The 21,948-nt window shown below is 36.6% G+C and overlaps 3 protein-coding genes across 6 annotated transcripts; 2 read left to right on the top strand and 1 right to left on the bottom strand.

Moving 5' to 3' along the window:
• Nucleotides 1-592: 592 nt before the first annotated feature.
• LOC138888146 (secreted RxLR effector protein 78-like) lies at nucleotides 593-1,021 on the top strand. The gene has a single exon (XM_070169960.1). It carries the CDS (start codon nucleotides 593-595, stop codon nucleotides 1,019-1,021), a length of 429 nt encoding a protein of 142 aa, XP_070026061.1.
• Nucleotides 1,022-2,257: 1,236 nt separating this feature from the next.
• Nucleotides 2,258-14,657, top strand: LOC104224658 (protein DEFECTIVE IN MERISTEM SILENCING 3). Of its 4 annotated transcripts, none has more exons than XR_710399.2 (8): nucleotides 2,258-2,404; nucleotides 5,014-5,154; nucleotides 5,346-5,460; nucleotides 6,016-6,253; nucleotides 8,347-8,538; nucleotides 8,644-8,964; nucleotides 9,740-9,951; nucleotides 10,439-11,039. XR_710399.2 is itself a non-coding variant. In XM_070171070.1 (8 exons), exons 1-8 carry the CDS (start codon nucleotides 2,357-2,359, stop codon nucleotides 14,516-14,518), a joined length of 1,320 nt encoding a protein of 439 aa, XP_070027171.1. In that variant the 5' UTR covers nucleotides 2,258-2,356; the 3' UTR covers nucleotides 14,519-14,657. The 4 variants fall into 4 exon arrangements, 3 of the variants coding, with proteins under 3 accessions (XP_070027171.1, XP_009774640.1, XP_070027172.1); XM_070171070.1 differs by lacking the exon at nucleotides 9,740-9,951 and adding an exon at nucleotides 14,477-14,657 and having other exon boundaries at nucleotides 10,439-10,661; XM_009776338.2 differs by lacking the exon at nucleotides 9,740-9,951 and adding an exon at nucleotides 14,474-14,657 and having other exon boundaries at nucleotides 10,439-10,661.
• A 5,625-nt stretch (nucleotides 14,658-20,282) lies between these two features.
• LOC138888145 (uncharacterized) lies at nucleotides 20,283-21,031 on the bottom strand. Its single transcript, XM_070169959.1, has 2 exons — nucleotides 20,801-21,031; nucleotides 20,283-20,573 (listed from the first exon to the last, which is right to left on the bottom strand). The coding sequence occupies exons 1-2, from the start codon at nucleotides 21,029-21,031 to the stop codon at nucleotides 20,283-20,285; spliced, it is 522 nt and encodes a 173-aa protein (XP_070026060.1).
• Nucleotides 21,032-21,948: the final 917 nt, after the last annotated feature.

Genomic DNA, 21,948 nt, shown 5'->3' with positions numbered 1-21,948 from the left:
TTACCCCTGAAATAATCTTCATTACCTAAATATATAATTTGTAACGTTACTCACTAATAATAATTAATATAATTTTTTTATTTTTATCTAAATTCGATGTTTACATCAATCAAATGAATGCACAATATATCACCACCGCTATATCATATTTTTCAACTCAATTTAGTAATTATCATTTGTGATTGTGAATAAATTTTTACCTTAAATTATTTCGAGCCAACACTATATCTTACTTTAGAGCGCTACTCCGAAAAACTTCAATATTTTCTCTCTCTATATATAAGCATATATTTGAAAATGTACATGCTATGGAAGTGTGTAAGATGAGTAGGGGCAGAGCGATCGGGCTATACGAGATTCTGGTGGAATTTTGGAAGTGTGTAGGGAGAGCAGGTGTGGAGTGGTTGACTGGGTTGTTTAATGTTATTTTTAAGGCGAAGAGGATGCCAGATGAGTGGAGGTGGAGTACGGTGGTTCCATTGTATAAGAACAAGGTGATATCCATAGTTGTAACAACTATAGAGGTATCAAATTACTGAGTCATACCATGAAAGTATGTGAGAGAGTGGTTGAAGCGAGGGTGAGGAAGACAATGTCTGTATCCGACAACCAGTTCGGGTTCATGCCGGGTCGCTCCACCACAGAAGCTATACACCTTGTTAGGAGGTTGGTGGAACTGTATACAGAGAGAAAGAAGGATTTGCACATGGTATCTATTGACCTAGAGAAAGCGTATGACAAGGTTCCTAGAGAAGTTCTCTGGAGATGCTTGGAGGCAAAGGGTGTGTCAGTTCCTTATATTATGGAAATTAAGGACATGTATGATGGGGCTAAGACTCGGGTTAGGATAGTAGGAGGCGACTCTGAGCATTTTTCGGTTAAAATGGGGTTACACCAAGGCTCTGCGCTCAGTCTGTTCTTATTTGCCCTGGTGATGGATGCGATAACAAACCATATTCAAGGGGAGGTGCCATGGTGCATGTTATTCGCCGATGACATAGTTCTGATTGATGAGTCATGAGCTGGTGTTAACGAGAGATTGGAAGTTTGGAGACAGACTCTTGAGTCTAAGGGTTTCAAGTTAAGCAGAACGAAGACGGAATACTTCGAGTGTAAGTTCAGTGCTGAGTCGGGGGAAGTGGACGTGGATGTGAGGCTTGAGTCACAAGTTATCCCAAGTAGAGGCAGCTTCAAATACCTTGGTTCGATTATCTATGGGGGAGGGGAGATCGACGAGGATGTCACACACCGTATTGGGGTTGGATGAATGAAGTGGAGGTTAGCTCTGGAGTCTTGTGTGGCAAGAGAGTGCCAACGATACTTAAAGGTAAGTTCTATAAAGCGGTGGTTAGACCGGCCATGATGTATGGGGCTGAGTGTTGGCATGTTAAGAACTCACATATCCAAAAGATAAAAGTAGCAGAAATGAGGATGTTGAGGTGGATGTGCGGGCACACTAGGATGGAGAAGATTATGAATGATGATATTCGAGAGAATGTGTATGTGGCTCCCATTGATGACAAGATGCAGGAAGCGAAGCTCAGATGGTTCGAGCATGTACAACAGAGAAGCCCAGATGCTCCAGTAAAGAGGTGTGAGCGGCTGGTTGTGGAAGGCACAAGATGAGGCAGAGGGCGGCCAAAGAAGTATTGAGGATAGGTGATCAGGCAGGATATGGCGAGGCTTCAGATTTTCGAGGACATGGCACTTGATAGGAAGTTGTAGAGGTCGAGTATTACGGTTGTAGGCTAGGAGGTAGTTGAGTCTTGCGTTACTTTGTACCTTTCTGAGCCTAATACGGTAGGGTTTTGTATAATATAGCTAGGGGCAATGTCGTGTCTTACTATTTTCTATTTTTCGACGCATGATCCATTTACTAGCCATCGTTTTTGCTTTGCACTTTTCTGCATTTTATGTTCCTATGTTTTCTATAATCTCCATGGTGAATCTAATATTCTCTCATTTTGTCTTTTTATTATCTTGAGCCGAGGGTCTTTCGGAAATAGCTTCTCTACCCCTTCGGGTAGGGGTAAGGTCTGCGTACACACTGCCCTCCCCAGACCCCACTTGTGAGATTTTACTGGGTCGTTGTTGTTGTTGTATTTGAAAATGTACACGTGTAGAGAAGATTTCGAAAATCCAATTTTTTCACAAAGGTTAAAAATGAAATGTCAAATTTCAAATATTTGTACACGTGTAGAGCGTACGAGTCAGTTTTTAGGCACCAATAAGAGCCAAACGGCCTTCATTTCATGCCCCAATCCCTCCTCTGTTTCTCTCTCTTTGCTGTCAAAACACACGCGCATTGTGCACTGCCGCCTTTCTCAGTCTGCTCGCAATCTCCGTCGACTCAACGATGACCGGCGACCAACGGAGAATGTCCATAGACGGCGAGAACGTGCAGGTACTCTAGTTTTCCTCTTTTTTTTGGTCTCGTTTACCTTAGACTGTTCAGTGAGCTGAAGGCTCTTTGACTGCTGCTTCTATTGAAAACGCACATTCTGTGTTAGAGTTTGAGGCTAAGACATATAAACCATAAAAACACTTAATTAATGCTAATAGACACTGGAAATTAGGTCATGCATGTATTCTGATACAATTCTCCTGTGAATTTCGATGCTTTTTTTGGCTGCTAGCTTAAGGTATCATAAATGTAGTATGAATCAGAGAATCTAGGGCTCCAGTTAGAGATTTTACCTGATCTCGACCTTCTATGATATCCAACTGCATATATATATATATTTCACGATCACATAGGAATTAAGGAGGATGTCAGGATCCAGCAGAAATGGGAATTTTCAAAGCAAGAGCGCGCGGGCCCGGGGGATGCTTTTTCTTTAAAGGTTGAGCTTTGAGAAAAGTCTCATAAAATCCACCACTTTTTTTTCTAGCCCATATATTGACTCTCAAGGTACTGAAATTTTATGCTTCGCTTTCATTTTTGAACCAGAGTTCCTTTTCTTTTCATTCACTAAGAATTAAAATAACTTAAAAATAGCCCTTGACTAAGGATGGTGTCAGAAATAACAAACATTTTACCCATGTTTGGTGGTCAATAAGACCTACGTCCACAAGTTGAGAGAAGCAATTCACTATTTTAGTGATGGCTACAAGGAGAGCACAAAATTAGAGACGACACACGACACTCTAATAATATCTGAAAGTAATAGGAGAGAGAATAACCTCTGATAATACACTCACAAGGAGCTCAGAGAGAGGTTTGCTCAAGTGTAAGGTTCGAGACTTTTTTAACTATATAATCTCACCGATAACCTAACAGTAAACCTAACTCTAAAACCTACATCTTAAAGATGCTACTCAAGATAGTGTCAATTTATAGGTGGATTCAGTCTCCCGGCGAATTCTTTTTGCATTTAATATAACGAATCTTCAGACTACGACCTAATTTAATTCTTCAGATCACAGTTTATCAGAGAAATGCGCTTGTTGCACCCATTTTGCCGGAACATTGCATGACTTGCTAATGACTGTGCTACGTGGTCCTTGCACCATAATAATGCCCTAAGTTAGATGATGACATTTGCAATCAAACAAAACTGGCGGCATTAACGAGGCTGCCAAGTTGAATAAACATTGCCCATCAACTTGTATTGAGAAGATTTGCCAGCTGAAATTAGGACGAAACAAACGAAGGAGTTGGGGCCTGCCTTCTTTGAGAATGAAGGCCACCTGGAGGAAAGTTGAAGATTTCCAAATGCTTTTGGTTTTATCCCCATGCCTGAATGTGACAGTTCACTTTAAGTATTCTGTTTAATTGTTTTAGTACTTTGTTACCTTTTGTCAAAGCTGCAAGTTATCTTGTAGTTGTGCATTAATTTTCAAGAACTACTAGAGGCTAGATGCACAAGACAGTTGTATTTCTTTTTAGATTCACATCGGAAGAGAGCAACAATGGATATAACTAAGAGGAAAAACTTTGTCAAGTTTCACGCTAACCAACTTGATCTGCGGGAGCAAACATGCTCTTTTTGACATTGGATCCGATTACATTATTGAAGGTCCTCAAGTTTGTTTTAATGTATTTGTGTTTGTTAAGTCTAGTAGTGGCATGTAAACAGGCGTACTTATTTAAAAAATGGCATGTAAACCGGAGTTGATCTTGTGGTTGGGAAATAATTGAGGACTGCATTCAAGATATCGTAGATTTTTATTTAGTCTCTGCCTTATTTTATTAGTTTTTTCTAATCCATTTGACTGCTCGCACTTGGGATATAGGAGAGTAATCTTCTGCAAGATATGCTGCAATAGTGAGGTTGGCTAAGGGTTTCGGTGACTTGCTATGATGTTGCTAGGAAGGGTCTAGGTGGTGGATATTGGTCTGCTGGTATTCATCTGCTTGCTATTTGACTGTGGAAACCTGAGAGTCCTACTACCATTTCTTTTTTCACTTTATATTTGTGTTGTCCTTTCTCTTCAAACAGTTTGAGAATGCACTTATGAGCAGATTTTTCATTTTGAGAACCATTTTTCTTTCTGAACACAATAATATCAATCCCTTTGCCGTTTCCCTTTACCAATTTCAATTTCATACCTGCAACCTTGAGGGACTTAGCTTCTAAGCACTTTCATTTGTTAAAGTTGAAGCCAGTATTTGCACTAGTACCTGAAATAGTCAAGTTTGTCTTCCATTGCTAAATAGTTGATCACGTGCTCTAAATTTACTAAAAATGTGGGCTGTTAAATTAAAACTACAGCATCAGTCTAGACCTCTTTCTATCTATGGTATATCGGCTGCAGAAACTTTTGGCATCCTGTATTTGAAATATGCATGTTCAACCTTCAATATATATTTTCAGAAGGAAAGTATACTGTATGTTCCTCCTAAATGAAACAAAGATAAAAAGTGGCTTGAAGTACAATTTACATGTCGTACTTGTTACATGGTAGATATGGAGGGAGACTCTAGGGCATTATGAATAGCCACTTGTTTAATCTTTTCTTGATAAGCAACTCTAAATACTGATGTTTGCTCTTATTTTTCTTTGATTCCAGCTACCTATCAGTCCTAAGGCACTAGCTGTGCATGATCCACCAAAGTTCAATCAAGGAGGTCAGATTAATTCCTCTGTTTTTGCTGGAGACCGCGACACGATGCAAAATGGAGCTGCTGAGGCAGTTATCTGCAATTCCAAGGTTGTTAAGATTATGAAAGATATCTGAACAGGTTATTTTATTTTATCATGCATGGATGGAACATGCACAATAATCTTGATTTTAGGTATAGATATATCTATTTACAGCGATTATTTGAGATAATAATGGACTTTTAGTTATTGTGAAATAGATGGATCAATATTAATAATTATATCATTTAATTACTGCAGAAACTTCAAGATGCAATGCAGGAGATTGGTCTAAAAATTAAACACCATGAAGATAATATCAAATTCTTAAAGGCTCAGAAGAACATATTGGATGATTCAATTTTAGACACACAAGGTACTGTTTCCTTCTGTACAAGGTACTGTTTCCTTCTTTTCATGTTTAGTAGGTTGCTGCAAAATGCATGTGTAAACTTTTAAAAGGCACTGTAGTTACTTTGTTCTTTCAGTATCCTAGAATATTATGCTTTTACGCTTGTCTTTATGGAAGGGAAAAATCAAACATGGTAAGATCTTCATATCAACGGTTGTGTTCCACGTTTCAAGTATATATGGATATTTTCAGTATCCTAGAATATTATGCTTTTACGCTTGTCTTTATGGAAGGGAACAATCAAACATGGTAAGATCTTCATATCAAGGGTTGTGTTTCACGTTTCAAGTATATATGGATATTGTGATTACCTGTAGCGTGAAATGTCGGCCATCAGCTTGTTTAAACGATCTGACAGGGGCCTAATATCTTCTCCATGGGTTTAATTGTTGGGTATTGCTTATTTGAAAGTACTCCATGTGTACTATAGCATTCAGTTTAATTTTGTCTTTCCCTTTTTAGCATTCCTTTTTTCACTGTTTCTCAATTTTAAATTCTTGTGCTTGTGTGGTACTGTAGTTGCTCTTGGCAGGTATCAATCAGCAAGTGAACCTGGTTCTGAAAATAAGGAATCTTCCAATAGGCGGAATGAAGAGGAGATCATTGAACGAATTCTAAAACATGATAAATCTGCAGCTGGCATCTATTGCCAGCTGAAAACTCATCATGGACCTCAGGTTACTCATCTTCCGTTACTGAAGGACGTGATGGGAATTGTTGCTTTGCTTGGGAAGGTTGATGACGATAATCTCAGCAGGTTACTTTCACATATCATCCAGTAATTGCTTGCATTTTCTACCAAAAAGAAGAAGCTGTTCCACGATTTTTTGTTGTCTTAAATCCAAATTCTCTGCTAGTTTTCTCCAGCCATATTCTAGAAATTATACCATTTATTCACGCTCAATCAAGATGACATGTGGCTGCATGAAGGTTAAGACAGAAAGTTTGACTATGTTCTGGTCTTTGAATTTGTCACAGGTATAGTCGAAGTGAAAGTTGATATTTGTAAGGCTAAGATAATATATGGTATTATCTATGTTAGCTTATAATATATTTTTTTTGATGAAGTAAGGAAAATTCATTAAAAGCATCCAGCGGATGCAGGCAAAAGATTACAATTAAGAGAGATGGTGTCTGTTCATATACACAAAAAACTATTCTATCACTAAGGAGCAGACACAATCAAAAAATTGAACAGAACTAGTTACAGGTGCCTGATTTAGCCAACTAAACAAATTCAATAAGCATTTTGCTTTGACTACATGGATTGGAGTTGAGATCCCATCAAAACATCTACGGTTCTTTTCATTCCAGATGCACCAAAAGATAGCAGCAGGTACCATTACCCAAATATTTTTGATGGATTTACCAACTCTCCATGAACACCAACATTCATATGCTTCCTTGATGCTGTTAGGCTTGACCCAGGCTAGTCCAAAAATAGAGAGGAACATGTTCCAAATATTATAACATGTTAGCTTATAATATATTCTAGGAAATTAAAATTTTACCTTCCAAGGAAAATAGTCAAGTAAATCGAGACAAACGGAAATGGAAGTAGGCTAAATGTCTCTTCATTGGGTTCATTTTGTATCCAAAAGGATTTTTGTTTCCAGAAATTTTAGATGTGTTTGCATTAATTATTTTCTGATTAATTAGACGTGTTTGTATGATCATAATAGTATTATTAGTATTATTATTATTGTTATTATTATTATTATTATTATTTACTATTATATTATTATTATTATTATTATTGTTGTTATTGTTGTCGTTTGCTTTTACAAACTGATCTGGGGATAACCCATTGTTCGGAACACTACCTACAGTTGATACAACAACAGCCCACTAGAATCCCACTACCTACGGTTGATACTGTGAAGTTAAATAAGATAAACCCTTTTACTTCTGCCAACTACCAAACAAAGGGTTCCAAATTTTGTTTGGATTCCAATAAGAATCAGGTGTTGGTCATCCCCCCCCTCCCCCCTTCCTCTCTTGTCGTTCAATTTCTTCCTCCTCCTCCTTGCCGATGGTGAAAGACCCTTCTATTTCCAGTGCTGAGTCACCAGAAGGCTTTCTGGTCCAAATCGGATCCCATCTACCATAAAGGAATGTTTTGCATGTAATAGGCATACTTGGTTATATGAGTTTTTATGTAGATTTGATCAGAAAATGTGTAGGACTTGCTGGTGATCTAGAGATCAGAGTGGGCTTTGACTATTGATTAAATTCTCTAGTCTCTCTCACTTTTTTACATTTACTTACCTAGAAAAAAATCGAGTCTCTTGCACATCCTTATTTTGGGCCTTTTTATTGTATAGCTGGAAATATATATCAAGTCATGCATGGTTTAAGATCACGGAACAGATTAGCTACGGGGGTGTCTCATGGTTAAGTCCATCACAGCTCTTGCTTCTTTGTCATGCGATGATTTATTTTTTTCTTCTTCTTCTTTGGGTAGATGAAGATGTTTTTTCCTTCCAAACGTGGTTTCATTTCACATCTATGTAGTGTCAAAGCATATACGAACACATCATTATGTTCCTCTCTAAGGGGAAAGGGAAACATTTTCTTGAGAATGGTAAGAATTTAAGGGGAGAAAAGGGAAACATAAAAGTTCTAGTTGCCAAACAAGCCCTTAGCATGTTGAGACTCTTTTGTGTATGAAAATAAGCTTCTCTTTGCTTGAAAATAGGTCTTGGCGTGATGTAGGAGTTAGAATCTGAGTAATTCTCTGCATTTCGTGAACAGAAAATGATGGAAGCATGATGTTTAAAGAAGTAGGCAAATAATGGAAGTTCGTTCTGTATCATGATTGGCATTTGTATCTTAATCTCTGAAATGCAGGTTGCTCTCAGATTATCTGGGGCTAGAAACCATGTTAGCAGTTGTTTGCAAGACACCTGATGGAATTAAAGCACTGGAAACTTATGATAAGGAAGGTTTTATAAACAAAAGTTCTGGTCTCTATGCCCTTGGAGCTTCAATTGGTAGGGCTTTGGATGCCCGATTTCTTGTTATCTGTCTTGGGAACTTAAGGTTTGAGGTTAAAATGATCTCTTCTTGCAACTGCTGATTATCTTTAACACCTCTTTACTCTCTTTCCATTTTTCTTTTATTCTTTTTTTTTGGGTTATAAATTAGACCATATGAAGGTGCATTCATTGCTGATGACCCTCAGAGGAGGCTAGCTTTAATGAAGCCAAGATTGCCCAATGGGGAAACTCCTCCTGGTTTCCTTGGTTTTGCTGTTAATATGATCAATATTGACAGTGCGAACTTATATTGTGCTACAAGCACTGGTCATGGCTTGAGAGAGACTCTCTTCTATAAACTCTTCTCACGGTTGCAAGTATACAAAACAAGGACAGAGATGCTGCAGGCACTAACTGTCATAACACATGGAGCCATATCTTTGGATGGTGGGATTATAAAGAGTAATGGTGTATTTGCCCTAGGCAACAGGTAAAGAGGCTTTCTTAACTAGTGATATATCTGTATTTCATTCATTTTTTTTTTATTTTTTTCTAAATTCAGCTTGTTTGATGATGATACCCTAAAGGATTGGTTGCCTATAAACTTGTTCCTCTTTGAGTGTCAAGTAATATACCCGGTCTATAAATTTGCGCCTTAACTGGGAAGCTGGTGTTATTGACTTTTGACCTTGTGACCGCGTTGCTTGGCCTTGTGGAGTTCAGTAGTTCAACCTTCATGAACTTCCTCTTTCAATCGGTCTAGAATGGTGTATGAAAACATGTTCTTCGTTTGTTACATTACATCTACAGAAAAGCTTCTGCAGGTAGCCTTTGTTACATTTTTTGTTTATTGCATGTATATTGCAAAATGATTAACAGGCTATCTTTAATGAATAAGTTATCCTGAAAGGAAAAAAGGAAAGAAGAAAAGAGTTTATAACACATTTTAGTAGTTAATCAGGAAAGATGACCTATAATATAATTATCTGCAGAAGAGTTTTCACAATTTTTCCCATTTGGAGTTGGCAGTAGTAATTCAATACATTTCTGCTTGATGTATGATGTGAGGCTTAACTTTCTCTATCATGGTTGATAACGTGCCAAAAATGCTTAGAAGAGATGGATCTAGTATCTTGGGAGATATTCCAAGTTGGAATGGGATAAAGTTGATGAATCCTTACAGGAATATAGGAGGAACAAAAAACGATTAGGAGAGCAGGAACAAGTATTTCTCTGGTGAACTCACAATACAGACGCTTGCGCAGGCCCTCGGGGGTAGTTAGAGAAGGCCAGATGCATCAATATGGAAAACTAAATCACCTAAGAAGTGGCATTCTTTACGTGGTGTGCGATTTGGGAGGCTATCCATACAACAAAGACGAGATGCATTGGGGCGTGTGAGTCAGTATTGTATGTGTTAGATGCTGAGGGAGGATGCGGTCATTTATTGTTACATTGTTGTTCAACCCATCAGTTAGTAAGTTCCATTTCAAAAAAAAAAAAAAACTATTTTACATTGTAGTTTCTCAATGGAGCTATGTGCCTTTATATATTCTATGGGTTATAGAGGTTGTAGCAACTGAAATGTTTTGCCATTAAAAAAAAAACTGGGGAAGAAAATCGCCCGTTTGTTTGAACACGCTGCCAATCAATACCTTGCCTTAACCAGTTTGTTTCAGCTGTTTTTTTGGTGTGAAGAAATTATTACTTTCTGTAGATGGTCGGATGGATTTTATGGATTTTTAAATGGCATACCTTTTCTAAAGTTAACACTGTCTTGGTGGCCCACAATTGAATTCAAGTTACCTGAACGGCTTCTATCAGTTATTTTGCATTTTAGTCTTCTCATATGCATATATTATATATATATCAGATGTATTTGAGTATGCAGCATATTTTATTGTTTTATTGATTGCATCACTGAATCTTTTGGGTTCTCTTTCTCTTGTACTTTTTGCGTAAAGTGAAGTAGAGGTCAAATTTCCAAAGAGTTCCGGAAGGTCAAATCTGCCTGAAAACTATTTTGATACTGAGAGCCGGTTGAAAGAGCTGAAGTGGAAAAGGGATAGATTTCTGGAAGATTTACATAGAGAACAAACATTGCTGGACCATGCAAAGTTCAACTTTGAAATAAAGAAGCAGGAGTTTGTCAAGTTTCTTGCACACAGCTCATCCTTTGCTACCCCGGTAATTACTTGAGTTTGTCTAGTCAGAATATGCATGCTAAGTCAACGGTAATAGTTTGTGCTTTTGATACCAAGCAGAAATAAATGAAGTCATCTCATAGTTGATTTTGGTGAAAGCTTGGCCACTTTAACTTGATCATCATCCTGCGTTAATTGATTGACACATGGGCGGACCCACGTAGGGTCAAGAGGGTTCAAATAAACCCGCTTCATCGAAAAAATTTGGTATTTTATTATAAGTTAAATTCTGTAAAATATCGATATAAATTTTAATTGAATCCACTTGACCTAAGGTGATCTTGTGGAAAGATGGTCAATTGAGTTCAAACTTTTATGTTAGTCGGGCATCCGAATCCTAATTGTCGCAAATTTCTCGCAAGCTAGCCTTTTTGTTTATTCTTCTTTTCCCTTTTTCTTTTTTTCTTTTTAAATTATGAAGATAGCCTTGTTAGCTAATTAGCTTACTCCCCTTAGTGTGTTTTAAATTTTTTTTTTATCTCTATTTTCTACTACTTTGTTTTCTATTTTATTTTATACTTAGTTTTTCTACTCAAATCCAAAAGGAGCTATTGTACCTTCTTTCTTTTTTTTTTGATCAGGTAAGTTAATTGTACCTTCTATTTTACTTTAAAAGATCAAAAATTTCTACAATGTGAAATCTTACATTAGTTTTGCTAAAATACGCAAGTGCAATCATTGTAATTATTTATAATAGGTTAGTTCCTCTTAAATTAGTTTATACCAAATCTTTTTTTTTTTATGTTACATTGAAATTATTAATTTACTCTATAAGCTCTCTTCTCTATAGTCTGTGTTAGTTTGTTTTAAGTTATACTCACTTTAATTTTGTCTTTTGTTTGTGAATTAACGACTTTGTTCCTTATCAATAAGAAAAAGATTTTAGATTTTGTCAGATTTCATTAGAGTCTGATAAATAATTTGGTAAAATAGAACTTTTTCGGTTCAAGTTTAACAAATTTGAAAGCTCGTTGATATTACATTGTGAATTAAATAGAAAAATTCTTAAATACTTTTAGTTAAATTGATGATCTTTGTTAAATGTTTTATATTTCTTGCCCAACTTTTTAAGAAAAAAAATAGTAAAACGAATGCCGACCTCAAGTTTTTAAAATTGTTCATTTTTTTGGTAGCATTATGATCCGAAAAAAGAGCGACACAAATCTCACTTGCCAGAATCACCCTTATTTTAACGTCATTTTTCACTGGAACCCCTTGCGTAAAATTTTGGGTCCACCACTGGATTAACGATGACATTTGATAGATGAAAACTCTGAACTTGCATTTATTATGCTAGCAGAGAACTACTCTGCATAGAAAGAGATACCCTTTATTCCATTGGAGCTTTTAAGCTTGTCCTTTCTTTGTATGCCGTTTATAGATGTTCTCTTTGAGCAGTATAAAGATGTAGAGATTAGGAAAGGCAAAATACATAAGTTGGCCCCCGAACAATGGACCAAATCTCTGTTACACACTTTCTGTGGACACAAATAATATTACACACTCAACCTTTTAAAAGTGTGTCTAATACACACCGCTTTTGACCAGGACTAAGCATGTGTAAAACACCACGATAGAAGCGTCTACTAATAAAAATACTGTCTAATTATTTATTTTATGCCATGTGTCTGCAATCTCCTCATCTTCCCCACCCTTCCTCTATCTCTCTCTTCCGCCAACCAACACCTCCCCTCACCAACTCCCTTCTTTTTCTTTTTCTTTCTGATTTTCTCTTAAATATACATATTTTGCATTAATCTCAAGCTTCCAATCTATTTTGAAGAGGAGGCTGAATTTTTTATTCTGAAAGTTGGTGGTGGCGATGACAGCCATGGAAATGACAAACAAAATTTTGGAAGAGAGCTATAAATGAAAATAGTCCGTTTATGTCTTTGTTGATGTAGATAAGCTTCAATAGATATGATATCCAAGCAGTTGTAATTTTCAATCTACCTTTGCCATTGTTGCATTTTTTTTAACAATTGCCTTGTTGTGGTGATGATATGGTGGTATGAGTCATGGCTTATTGGCTTTTGATGTTTTTATTTCTTTCTGGGATGAAATCACTTGGGCTCCTAATTTTTGGGTTGAATTGTGTGTTCTAATTTTTTGGGTGGTCCGTGGAGGAGGAGATGGAGGTGGAAGAGATGGGGTTGGAGAAGATGAGGGTATATGTGTAATTTTATATTTTTTGTTTTATTTAATTATGTTAATGACACGTGTCACGACTTTATTGGTGCGTGACATTACCCATACTTAGGTAAAGTGGTCAAGAAAAAAGCAGTGTGTTAGACACACTTTTAAAAGGTTGAGTGTGTAATATTATTTGTGTCCACAGAAAGTGTGTAACAGGGATTTGGTCCATTGTTCGGGTGCCAAACTTATGTATTTTGCCATTAGGAAATTGAGATGCTAAAACATTGGTTATTTTTAAAACTATCCTTTTTCAGACGTACGTTTATACTGACCTCATTACAGATGAGAGAACACATTTTTCTTCAAGTTTGTACTGGAACATTTAATTTAAATAACAAGGATGCTTTTACTAATGTTGCAAGTTTTGGTATCTACATGTTTGCTTCCTCTGAAATAAATTGTTACAAGAGAAGAGATGGACAATAGAAATTTTAGTAGTTTAGGTATTAAATTGGCCGTTTTATTAAGATATTTCAGGAATAAATGTCAAATCTCCTAGTAATACGAGTATAAATTCAGGAGAGCAAACAGATTGAAGAAATGAGTGGAAGATATGATTAGGAGTTAGGACACCAAAGAGAAGACTACTAGTAGTAGATTAAGGATGCAATTTAGGAAGATCTGGAGAGCAGTTCCTTTGTGTATCATTTGTACTGTTTGGAAAGAAGAAATCGGAGCTGTTTTGAATGAAGAGCAGAGGCATTACATAGTAGCATAAAATATACATGTTTGCTAAATCTAGCTTTTTGGTGTAAAATTAAGATGCATATGATTTTTGACTGAGATGGACCTTATAATGTATTGCATTGTTGCATGGGTGGCTCAAGGGTGAGGCTAGTAAAGCCTTTGCTTTAGGCCCCAAAAATTTTGAGGCCCCAAAAAGTGTTAATGGTAAAATACGTAATAATATTTTGACTGAGACAATTTTGAACTTTGTAGAAAAAAAGTATAATATCCGGGTAAAAAGGTTTAAAAAAAATAAAGAATATTTACTATTTAATATAAGAAATATTCTAGAACTTCGAATTAAACTACTCAAATCTTCGTATTAGCAAATAAAGTTTTTTACATCAAGATCCAAGGTAATGTATTGCAAACATATGGCTAACATCTTATTAACTTGAATTAACCCTTGATAATATAAATAATAATATTACTAAATAAAGCTAAAAGTCATATATCTTGTATAAATACTATTATATAAATAAGTACAGAAGGAAAAAAAAAGACAATATCAAAATTTTTGCATATACTTGTATAGGTGTATAAAATTTAGATTCTTATTAAAATTCGGTTTTAGGCTGCTAAATTCGGTGAACCACCGCCCTTGCATTGTTGTAAGCTTTTTGGTATAAAAAGCAAGATGTATATGATTTTAACTCTATAGAATCCATTACTAGTTGTAAGAAAGGTAGTCGATGCTCTATCTACATATCTCTCCCTCAGTGCTGATTTTGTTAATTTAGTTATCCGTCCCTATAAAATGAAAAAAGGATGTCAGGTTATGAACTACTATTCTCTTTTGAAAAGATCTATTACCTTAGTAGACCTTATGAAGTTTTACTATCAGTGTATGACCTATTGTCTTTGTGTATGCAGCAGAAGTTTCCGGCAGTAGGGGAGCGGTCGACCCCGATATCATGATTGCGTGGGAAATTTTAGTCCAATTCTAGTATTAGACAGGAGGAAGCTTTATCAGTGAATTCAAAGTTACAACTTTAATTTATAGTCTGGACAATGCTCTCTTGGATTGCAAGGATTATATGTGCAGTTATATGTTATCCTTGTTTGGGTCAATTTTAGATTTGGATGACTTATGTCTGTCTGATTATTCTTTAGGTCAATTTTCAAAATGGATCGCTCACTCAGGACAGGCTACCCTTTTCTCCTTATAACTTCTTTTATGTATAGAATGTGCATCAACTGTACAGTCGTGTTAGCTTGTAAATTCTCTTGATACTTAAAGGTTGAAAAATATGCTATTTCCTTGGCCACGGTGCTAAATTTTATCCAATTCATAAATTGCAACTAGCGAGCCTTGAAATGTTGGAACTACCCTATTGGTTATTGCTATCTAATTTCTATCGTTTCATTGGGAAACTGGCTTTGTTTTTCCTGGATTTTGCTTTAATCGAATATTTATTAGAAATTTTGGTTGTACAGTTATTTATAAATTCAAATTGACAAAAAAAGAAGACAAGATAGAGTAGAAAAAATTGTCCTCTTTTACTGTGTGTTAAACAAACGACTTGGAAGGAATTGAGAGAGAGGGGTGGTTCTCCTTTTGTAACGAATAGTTTCCATTAAACTTGCTTTGTACATTATGTATAGTAATGGAGAATCTTAAAGAGTAGTATCTTCTTAATGATAATGTTTTCTTCTTCCCAGTAAAAACCTATTTTTCCCCTATTCTTTTGCAATGATAAAGAGAAGAATGGCTTCCGAGTACTGGTTATAAAATGAAGCACCCATTAAAAATCATCACCTACATCTATCTTCACACCCTTTTTCTATACACCATCTTTTGTATGCACACATTGTTTGATAAAAAATTGGGATTTCGGTCAAAGCTTATTTTAGAATAACTCGGGTTACTGATAATCGAATAGAAATAAGAATAATTGACAAATAATAACTGAATATAGTGCAAAGTAAATCAATGTATTTCAATAGTATTTCGTGTCTTTAGAAATGATCAGTCTTCTCCTTTTATAGCTATCTCTAGGTAATATGTTTTGTTTCTACCATTATAGAGTCATTATTGACAATTAATGTAACGTTATAATTGATAATCATATTTGATTCAATACAGATTCCCTAACGTTTTCCGTATTTAATGCCCGGTAATACGTATCTATACCTTATTTACTATCAGATTCATTCTCTTCAATCATAAAGAGGTTCGAGCGTCTATCTTTCTTGTTTTTCTTGAATATCTGCCCGTGCCTCTTTGATTATTCTTTGCCAACTATCATCCTTTGACTGGTCCACGTGTCATGACGTGTCATCTTGCAATAAATTCTATATATGAACTTAATTTTTCCCAATACAGATAGTCCCCCCACTTGCCATTTATTCATCAATAGAATATTTGGGAAGTGGATCTCATTAAAGCGGGAATATTTGCTGCCATTAATTCTTCTCTAGAACTGACTCTTCGTCAGTCACTTCCATTTAATGTCCGTGACACGTGGCATCTCCTATTTGGTTCTGCAAGTTTTGAGCGTCTTTTAAGGCTTTTTTACGGCTTCACCAATTACGAAACGTCAGTTCTCATTATGACGTTTCCATCATTGCATCTTTTCCTTTGACGATTGCTTCTGGCTATAAATATAACTTTTCACCTTTGTCTTTCTCACAAAAGGTTTAGAATATTCAATTCTTGTTTTCTTTTTCCTTGTACTACTATGTCTTCTTCAAACCCTAACCCTCAGAGAGTCCTCATCGTTTAGAATCTTTCTTTTGCTCCTGTTAGAAGTAGGAGAGGTGGCAGACTTCGTAGTTTAGGATCTTCTTCCTCACGAGGGCCCTCTATTCTTTCATCGAGTTCTACTCCACCTTCTAGAACCAGAGGTTCTCTTTCTCAAAGATTTTCATGTAAGACTAAAGAACCCACTGAACCCCTTTGTGAACTTTTAGTGGATGAAATTGTTCCTGCTGAACTATCTTTTTACAATGATAGAGAGTCCATCAGAAACCAAATATCTTCATTAGATCGTGCTGACATTTACCCGACTCAGATCACCGAAGGTTTGATTTCTGTAGTTCGTAGAGATTGTCATTGGAGCCATGACTTCCCCATTATAATTACTAATGCAAACCAAAGAATCACTTCTTATTTAACTGGGTTTTCTTTTGTTTATACATACCCTTTCACGTTGAATTTCAAACCTGCTATTGACCCTGTTATCATCGAATTCTGTCGCTTTTTCGATGTTTGCTTAGGACAAATTGGCCACATCGTGTGGAGGGCTGTTGCTTGCTTGAGGCATTTGGCCAACATGGCTGGCATGCCTTTTACGTTCTTTAATTTGATCCATCTCTATTCTCCCAAACTTTTTCATCAAGGAATCTTTACTTTAGTAGCAAGAAGTAAAAGAGTTCTGGTCAGTTCAGAAGACGATAAGGACCGTGGCTGGTATGCCAGGTTTGTTGCTGCCCTCACTGTTGGTTTAGTAAGTGAAGAGAATGTTCCCTTTCCTGAGAAGTAGAATTTTGCACGTGAGTTTTTTTTATAACTTTCTCATACCTTTTTCTCAATTTTGATGGTTGTCATTTCAATTTCCTCTTGTTTTTTTATCAACCATGGGAGTTGTTGATGAAATTCTCAATTTCCGTGGTTGGGTAGGAAAGCTGTTAAGTGTTGCTCCGATGGAAGGTAGATCCTGGAAAAACCTTTCTCATCGGTTTGGTTGGAAAGTGAAAACTCACGGTAAGTGCTTTCTTCTCTATATCTTTTGTATTTTCGTTCACTTCTTTCCTTAGAAATTATTTTAATCCTTATTTTTGTTAGGATTTCCCATTCGAGGCATAACCGCTGAGGACATCGTAGCTTCCAGAATTTCTTTGGAAAGGGCCCAAGAAATAATTTTGGGTTCTTCATCGAAAAAAAAAGCTTCTACTGGTCAAAACTCTGAAGAAGAGGAAGAATAAGATGGGGCTTCTTTGGTAAAAAGGCCACGGGCTAGAATACGCGTTATTTCAGATGATGAAGCATCTCCCCCTCGTTTTGTTCCTTTAACCGAGCCTATTGAAGCCACCCTGGTGATTTCCGTTGACGATACTCCCACGGCTGCTCGTGATTCTATTGATCAACTTTTTGCTCGTGGGTTTGGAAATGAAAGTTTGGGTCCAGTTTCTGATGAAGTGCCCCTTGCCTCATTTTCCATGTCTATCCTTGTGACATCTTCTCTACCAGCCGTGACTGTTGCCGTTGCTGCTCCACCCTATGTTGTTTTGACTCCTTCCACAGTTCCTCCAACAATTATTCAACATACTAAGGTTGGTTCCTCAAGTGGAAGTGGAGCTATGAAACAAGTTATCATCGAGGTTCCTACCGATGGTAATCTTTTGAGAAAATCAGGTGGGGTTGATGTGTGGTTGAAACCCTTAATTGGTCCAATCGAGAGAGCCAAGCTTGAGAGCCACAACTCTTTAACTTGGATGAACGACATAATACAATCATCATTAAAGGTATTCCTTTTAATGATTTACTATTTCTTTCTTCCATTATGGTTCTTACCCTTTCTCTTTTTTTTAGATCAACCTCGTTGGTACAGAAATGATGAAGAGAGTTTCCCACACGGAGCAATTAATCCATGAGTATCAAATTGAAGCAGACAACTGGAGAGAACAATATGAAAGCCTTCAAATTGATATGGAAGTGTTATAAGAAAGCAAGTGCACCTTAGAGCAGCAGTTGAGGGTTTTAACTTCAGAGTTGGCGGTTGAAAAACCTTCCTCAAACCAAGCCAGGAAAGACAAGAATTTTTCTCGAAACATCTTTTTCCGAGCAAGTCTCCAAGGCTAGTGAAGAGATCAGAGAGTTGAAGGCTCTCTTAAGTGAGAAAGAAGTGTATGCCAGTGAACTTGTGCAAACTTAGACTCAGACTCAAGAAGACCTCCGGGAGTCTTCTGATAAGGTTCGTTCCTTAGAAAGCTCACGTGCTTCTCTTCAAACTTCTTATGATTCTGCCTTGGCTGAGAATGAGAAGCTTAAAAGTGAAATTGTTGAATGGGAGAAAGATTATGAGATTCTTGAGGACAAGACCGCAATTGAAGTGAGTTGGGCGTTTTTAAATACTCGCCATGATACCCTTGTGGAAGTTAGTCAAGAGAACTTTAACTTGGAAGCTGAGTTAGCTAAAATAAGAGAAACTATTGAAAAGACTCAGCAAGGCCAAGACTTTCCCTCTCTCGTGGCTGAAACTTCTAAACATATTGAAGATGATATGGGTACGGTGAGTGTTCCAACTCCTTCAAGTCAACTTGAGTCTACTGCTGCTGGTGACCCTGCTTTGGTTCCTTCTTCAACTCCTCAGTGACAAGTTTATGATATGTGACTCCTTTTTTTTTCTTTTTTGGTGGAATGTGGTTATAGCCCTTGGTCCCATTTGAGGGTTTGTTGAAAACATCAAGTCCCCAGACCTTTTTTTGGGGAGTTTTGTATAAGTGACTCATAGTTTATGACTAAGTTCATACTTAGTCTAAACTTTTCAATATTAAGAAGTTTTCTATTTTAAATTAGTTATTTTGAACTTCTGTTTTGCTCATTCTTGCCTTTATATTTAAGGACTTATTGAATAATTTGCACTTTTATTTCATAAAATGCTTTCTTATTTTCATGAATGTTTAACCCTAACATGAATTTTATAAAAGAGGGCCCTTTTATATTCGACACTTAATGAAGAAGATGTCTCAACTTCATAATGGTGTAAATGTACGATAAAAGAAATAGGAATACACATGTTTCTTGAAATAACTTTGATAAAGTTTTCATTTGAACTTTGCCAAGTTTTAAATAACATCTTACATATATTTAAATAACCTCTATAACTTTTTCGTAACCGTTTTCTTTACAATAGATTTCAAGGCAAAGAAAATAAAACACAAGGTTTTTATTTATAACCCATTTATATACATTACCTTTAACCTAACTATGATAAAGTTTTCTTTGGCTTTATGTTATTGGCTCGTAACTTTGCTCTGCACTTGACTCATTCAATGAGTAAACTTTTCGGGCTTTGGCTTGAACTTTGATTATTTCTCAATCTTCTTTGACTTCTTTATATATATGTCTATGTATATTATATAGTCCCCCAAGTGTTTGAGCTTTGAAGTATGAAGTCTCGAGCACTTGATTACTCCTCTTATTTGGTCCTTTTCCTGAAAAGGAATAAAACATACGGGACTGGGAGGTACGATTATAGATGAAAACTGCTTAACCCGTCTTAATTTCTATCAGAATAGTTGTAACCTTAGACCGGAAATTTATTCTCTTCCACGTGCCTTGCAGGTCATGATTCATCATTTACTACGGGTTAGCTTTTTGCCTATCATCTAAAATCGTTAGTAAAATTTTAACAATTAAAAAATTAAATTTTAAAATGAGGATACCTGACCGTGGGTACTCCTTAGAAATAGTATCTCTTCAGGTGAACGACATTCCAATGTGAAGGTAATATCTTGCCATCCATTGTTTCCAGCTCGTATGCTCCTTTTCTTGCGATACCGTGAATCTTATAAGGTCCTTCCCAAGTTGGACTTAATTTCCCGCATTAGCCGCTCTTGTGGACTGAAAAACCTTCTTGAGTACAAAGTCCCCAGTCTTGAAATATCTTACGCGAGCTTTCCGATTATAATATCATTCCATGACTTATTTTTGTGTTGTCATCCTTATTAATGCAGCTTACCTTTTTCCTTCAATTAGATCAAGGTTTAGTCGCATTTCTTCTTCATTGGATTCTTCAGTTGGTTGTGTATATCTTGTGCTAGGTTCCCCTATCTCCATTGGGATCAATGCTTCAGCTCCGTACACCAGTGAAAACGGTGTTTCACCCGTGCTTGTTTTTGCTGTTGTGCGGTATGCCCATAAAACACTAGGTAGCAATTCTGGCCAATTACCTTTGGATTCTTCCAACCGTTTCTTCAAATTGTTTATAATGACTTTATTCGTCGATTCAGCTTGTCCATTACCCACCTTTGGCCAGAATTGCTACCTAGTGTTTTATGGGCATACGGCACAACAACAAAAACAAGCACGGGTGAAATTATTGAAGTAATCCTTTTGATCTGCCAACTTTGAAAAAATTCTGTGATTTGAGCACCTATAAATTGTGGGCCATTATCACATACAATTTCCTTTTGTACATCGAATCGATATATGATATTTTGCCAAATGAAATCTCTGACCTCCTTTTCTCGTACCTGTTTAAAAGCACCTGTTTCTACCCATTTAGTAAAATAATCAGTGAGTACTAGCAGAAATTTGACCTTGCCTTTTGCTTGTGGTAGAGGACCCATAATGTCCATCCCCCATTTCATAAAAGGCCACGGTGCAATGACCGGATGTAGCAACTCTGCAGGTCTATGCATATTATTACCGTATCTTTGGCACTTATCACAATTAGCCACGAAATTTTCTGCTTCTTCTTCCATTTTGGGCCAATAATAGCCTGCTCTAATCATGGTTTTTACTAATGATCTTCTTCCTGCGTGATTTCCACAATGCCCCTCGTGTATTTATCTCATTACATATTCTGTTTGAGAAGGCCCGAGGCATCTTGCTAAGGGACCACCGAACATCTTACGATAAAGATTGCCTTGCTTTAAACAGTATCGAGCAGCCTTTTTACGAAGCGCGTGAGCCTTTTTCTTATCTTCAGGGACGGTTTCATACTGCAAAAAAGCGACAATCTCGTTCCTCCAATATCAGGTTAAGTTATTGAAATTTACCTCATTTTTGTCATGATCGAGTACTGAATGAAACAAATGAATTACAGAAGCATTTTCGTTATTCACACGTCTACTGCAGATGCGAGATTAGCTAAGGCGTCTGCCTCGACATTTTTCTCTCTTGGTATCTGCACAACTTTCCAGGTTTGGAATTGTCTAACCAAATCACGTGTCGTCTCTAAGTATTGCTGCATTCGTGCTTCCCTGGCTGTATAAGTCTCCAATATTTGATTAAGCACGAGCTGTGAATCGCTTTTGATTATGTCACAACCCAAAATTCCAACCTGATCGTGATGGCGCCTCTCGTGAGGACAAGGCCAGCCAATCAACAAGACAATACATCTCTTTATAATTACTTAGCAGGAATAAGTCTAAATCATGGGCAATATAATTTTAAATACGAAATAAATGTGATAGAACAAGGAAAACCCTCCCAACTCAGCCCGAAATCGGGGTGTCACAAGTCATGAGCTACTACAGAGTTTTACTAATATTTTACAAAGTCTGAAATTATCATAAATAACAAAGATAAGGGAGAAAACGGGGTTGCGGATGTCAACAACTACCTCGTTACTCCTAGTCACCGCCTGGTCTGGAAAGAATCAGCGCTCAAGAGCGAA

Source organism: Nicotiana sylvestris, chromosome 3, assembly GCF_000393655.2.
Source record: "Nicotiana sylvestris chromosome 3, ASM39365v2, whole genome shotgun sequence".
Classification (NCBI taxonomy): domain Eukaryota; kingdom Viridiplantae; phylum Streptophyta; class Magnoliopsida; order Solanales; family Solanaceae; genus Nicotiana; species Nicotiana sylvestris.
The sequence above is the reverse complement of the archived record's forward strand: the minus strand, read 5'-3'. Positions and strand labels throughout refer to the sequence as shown.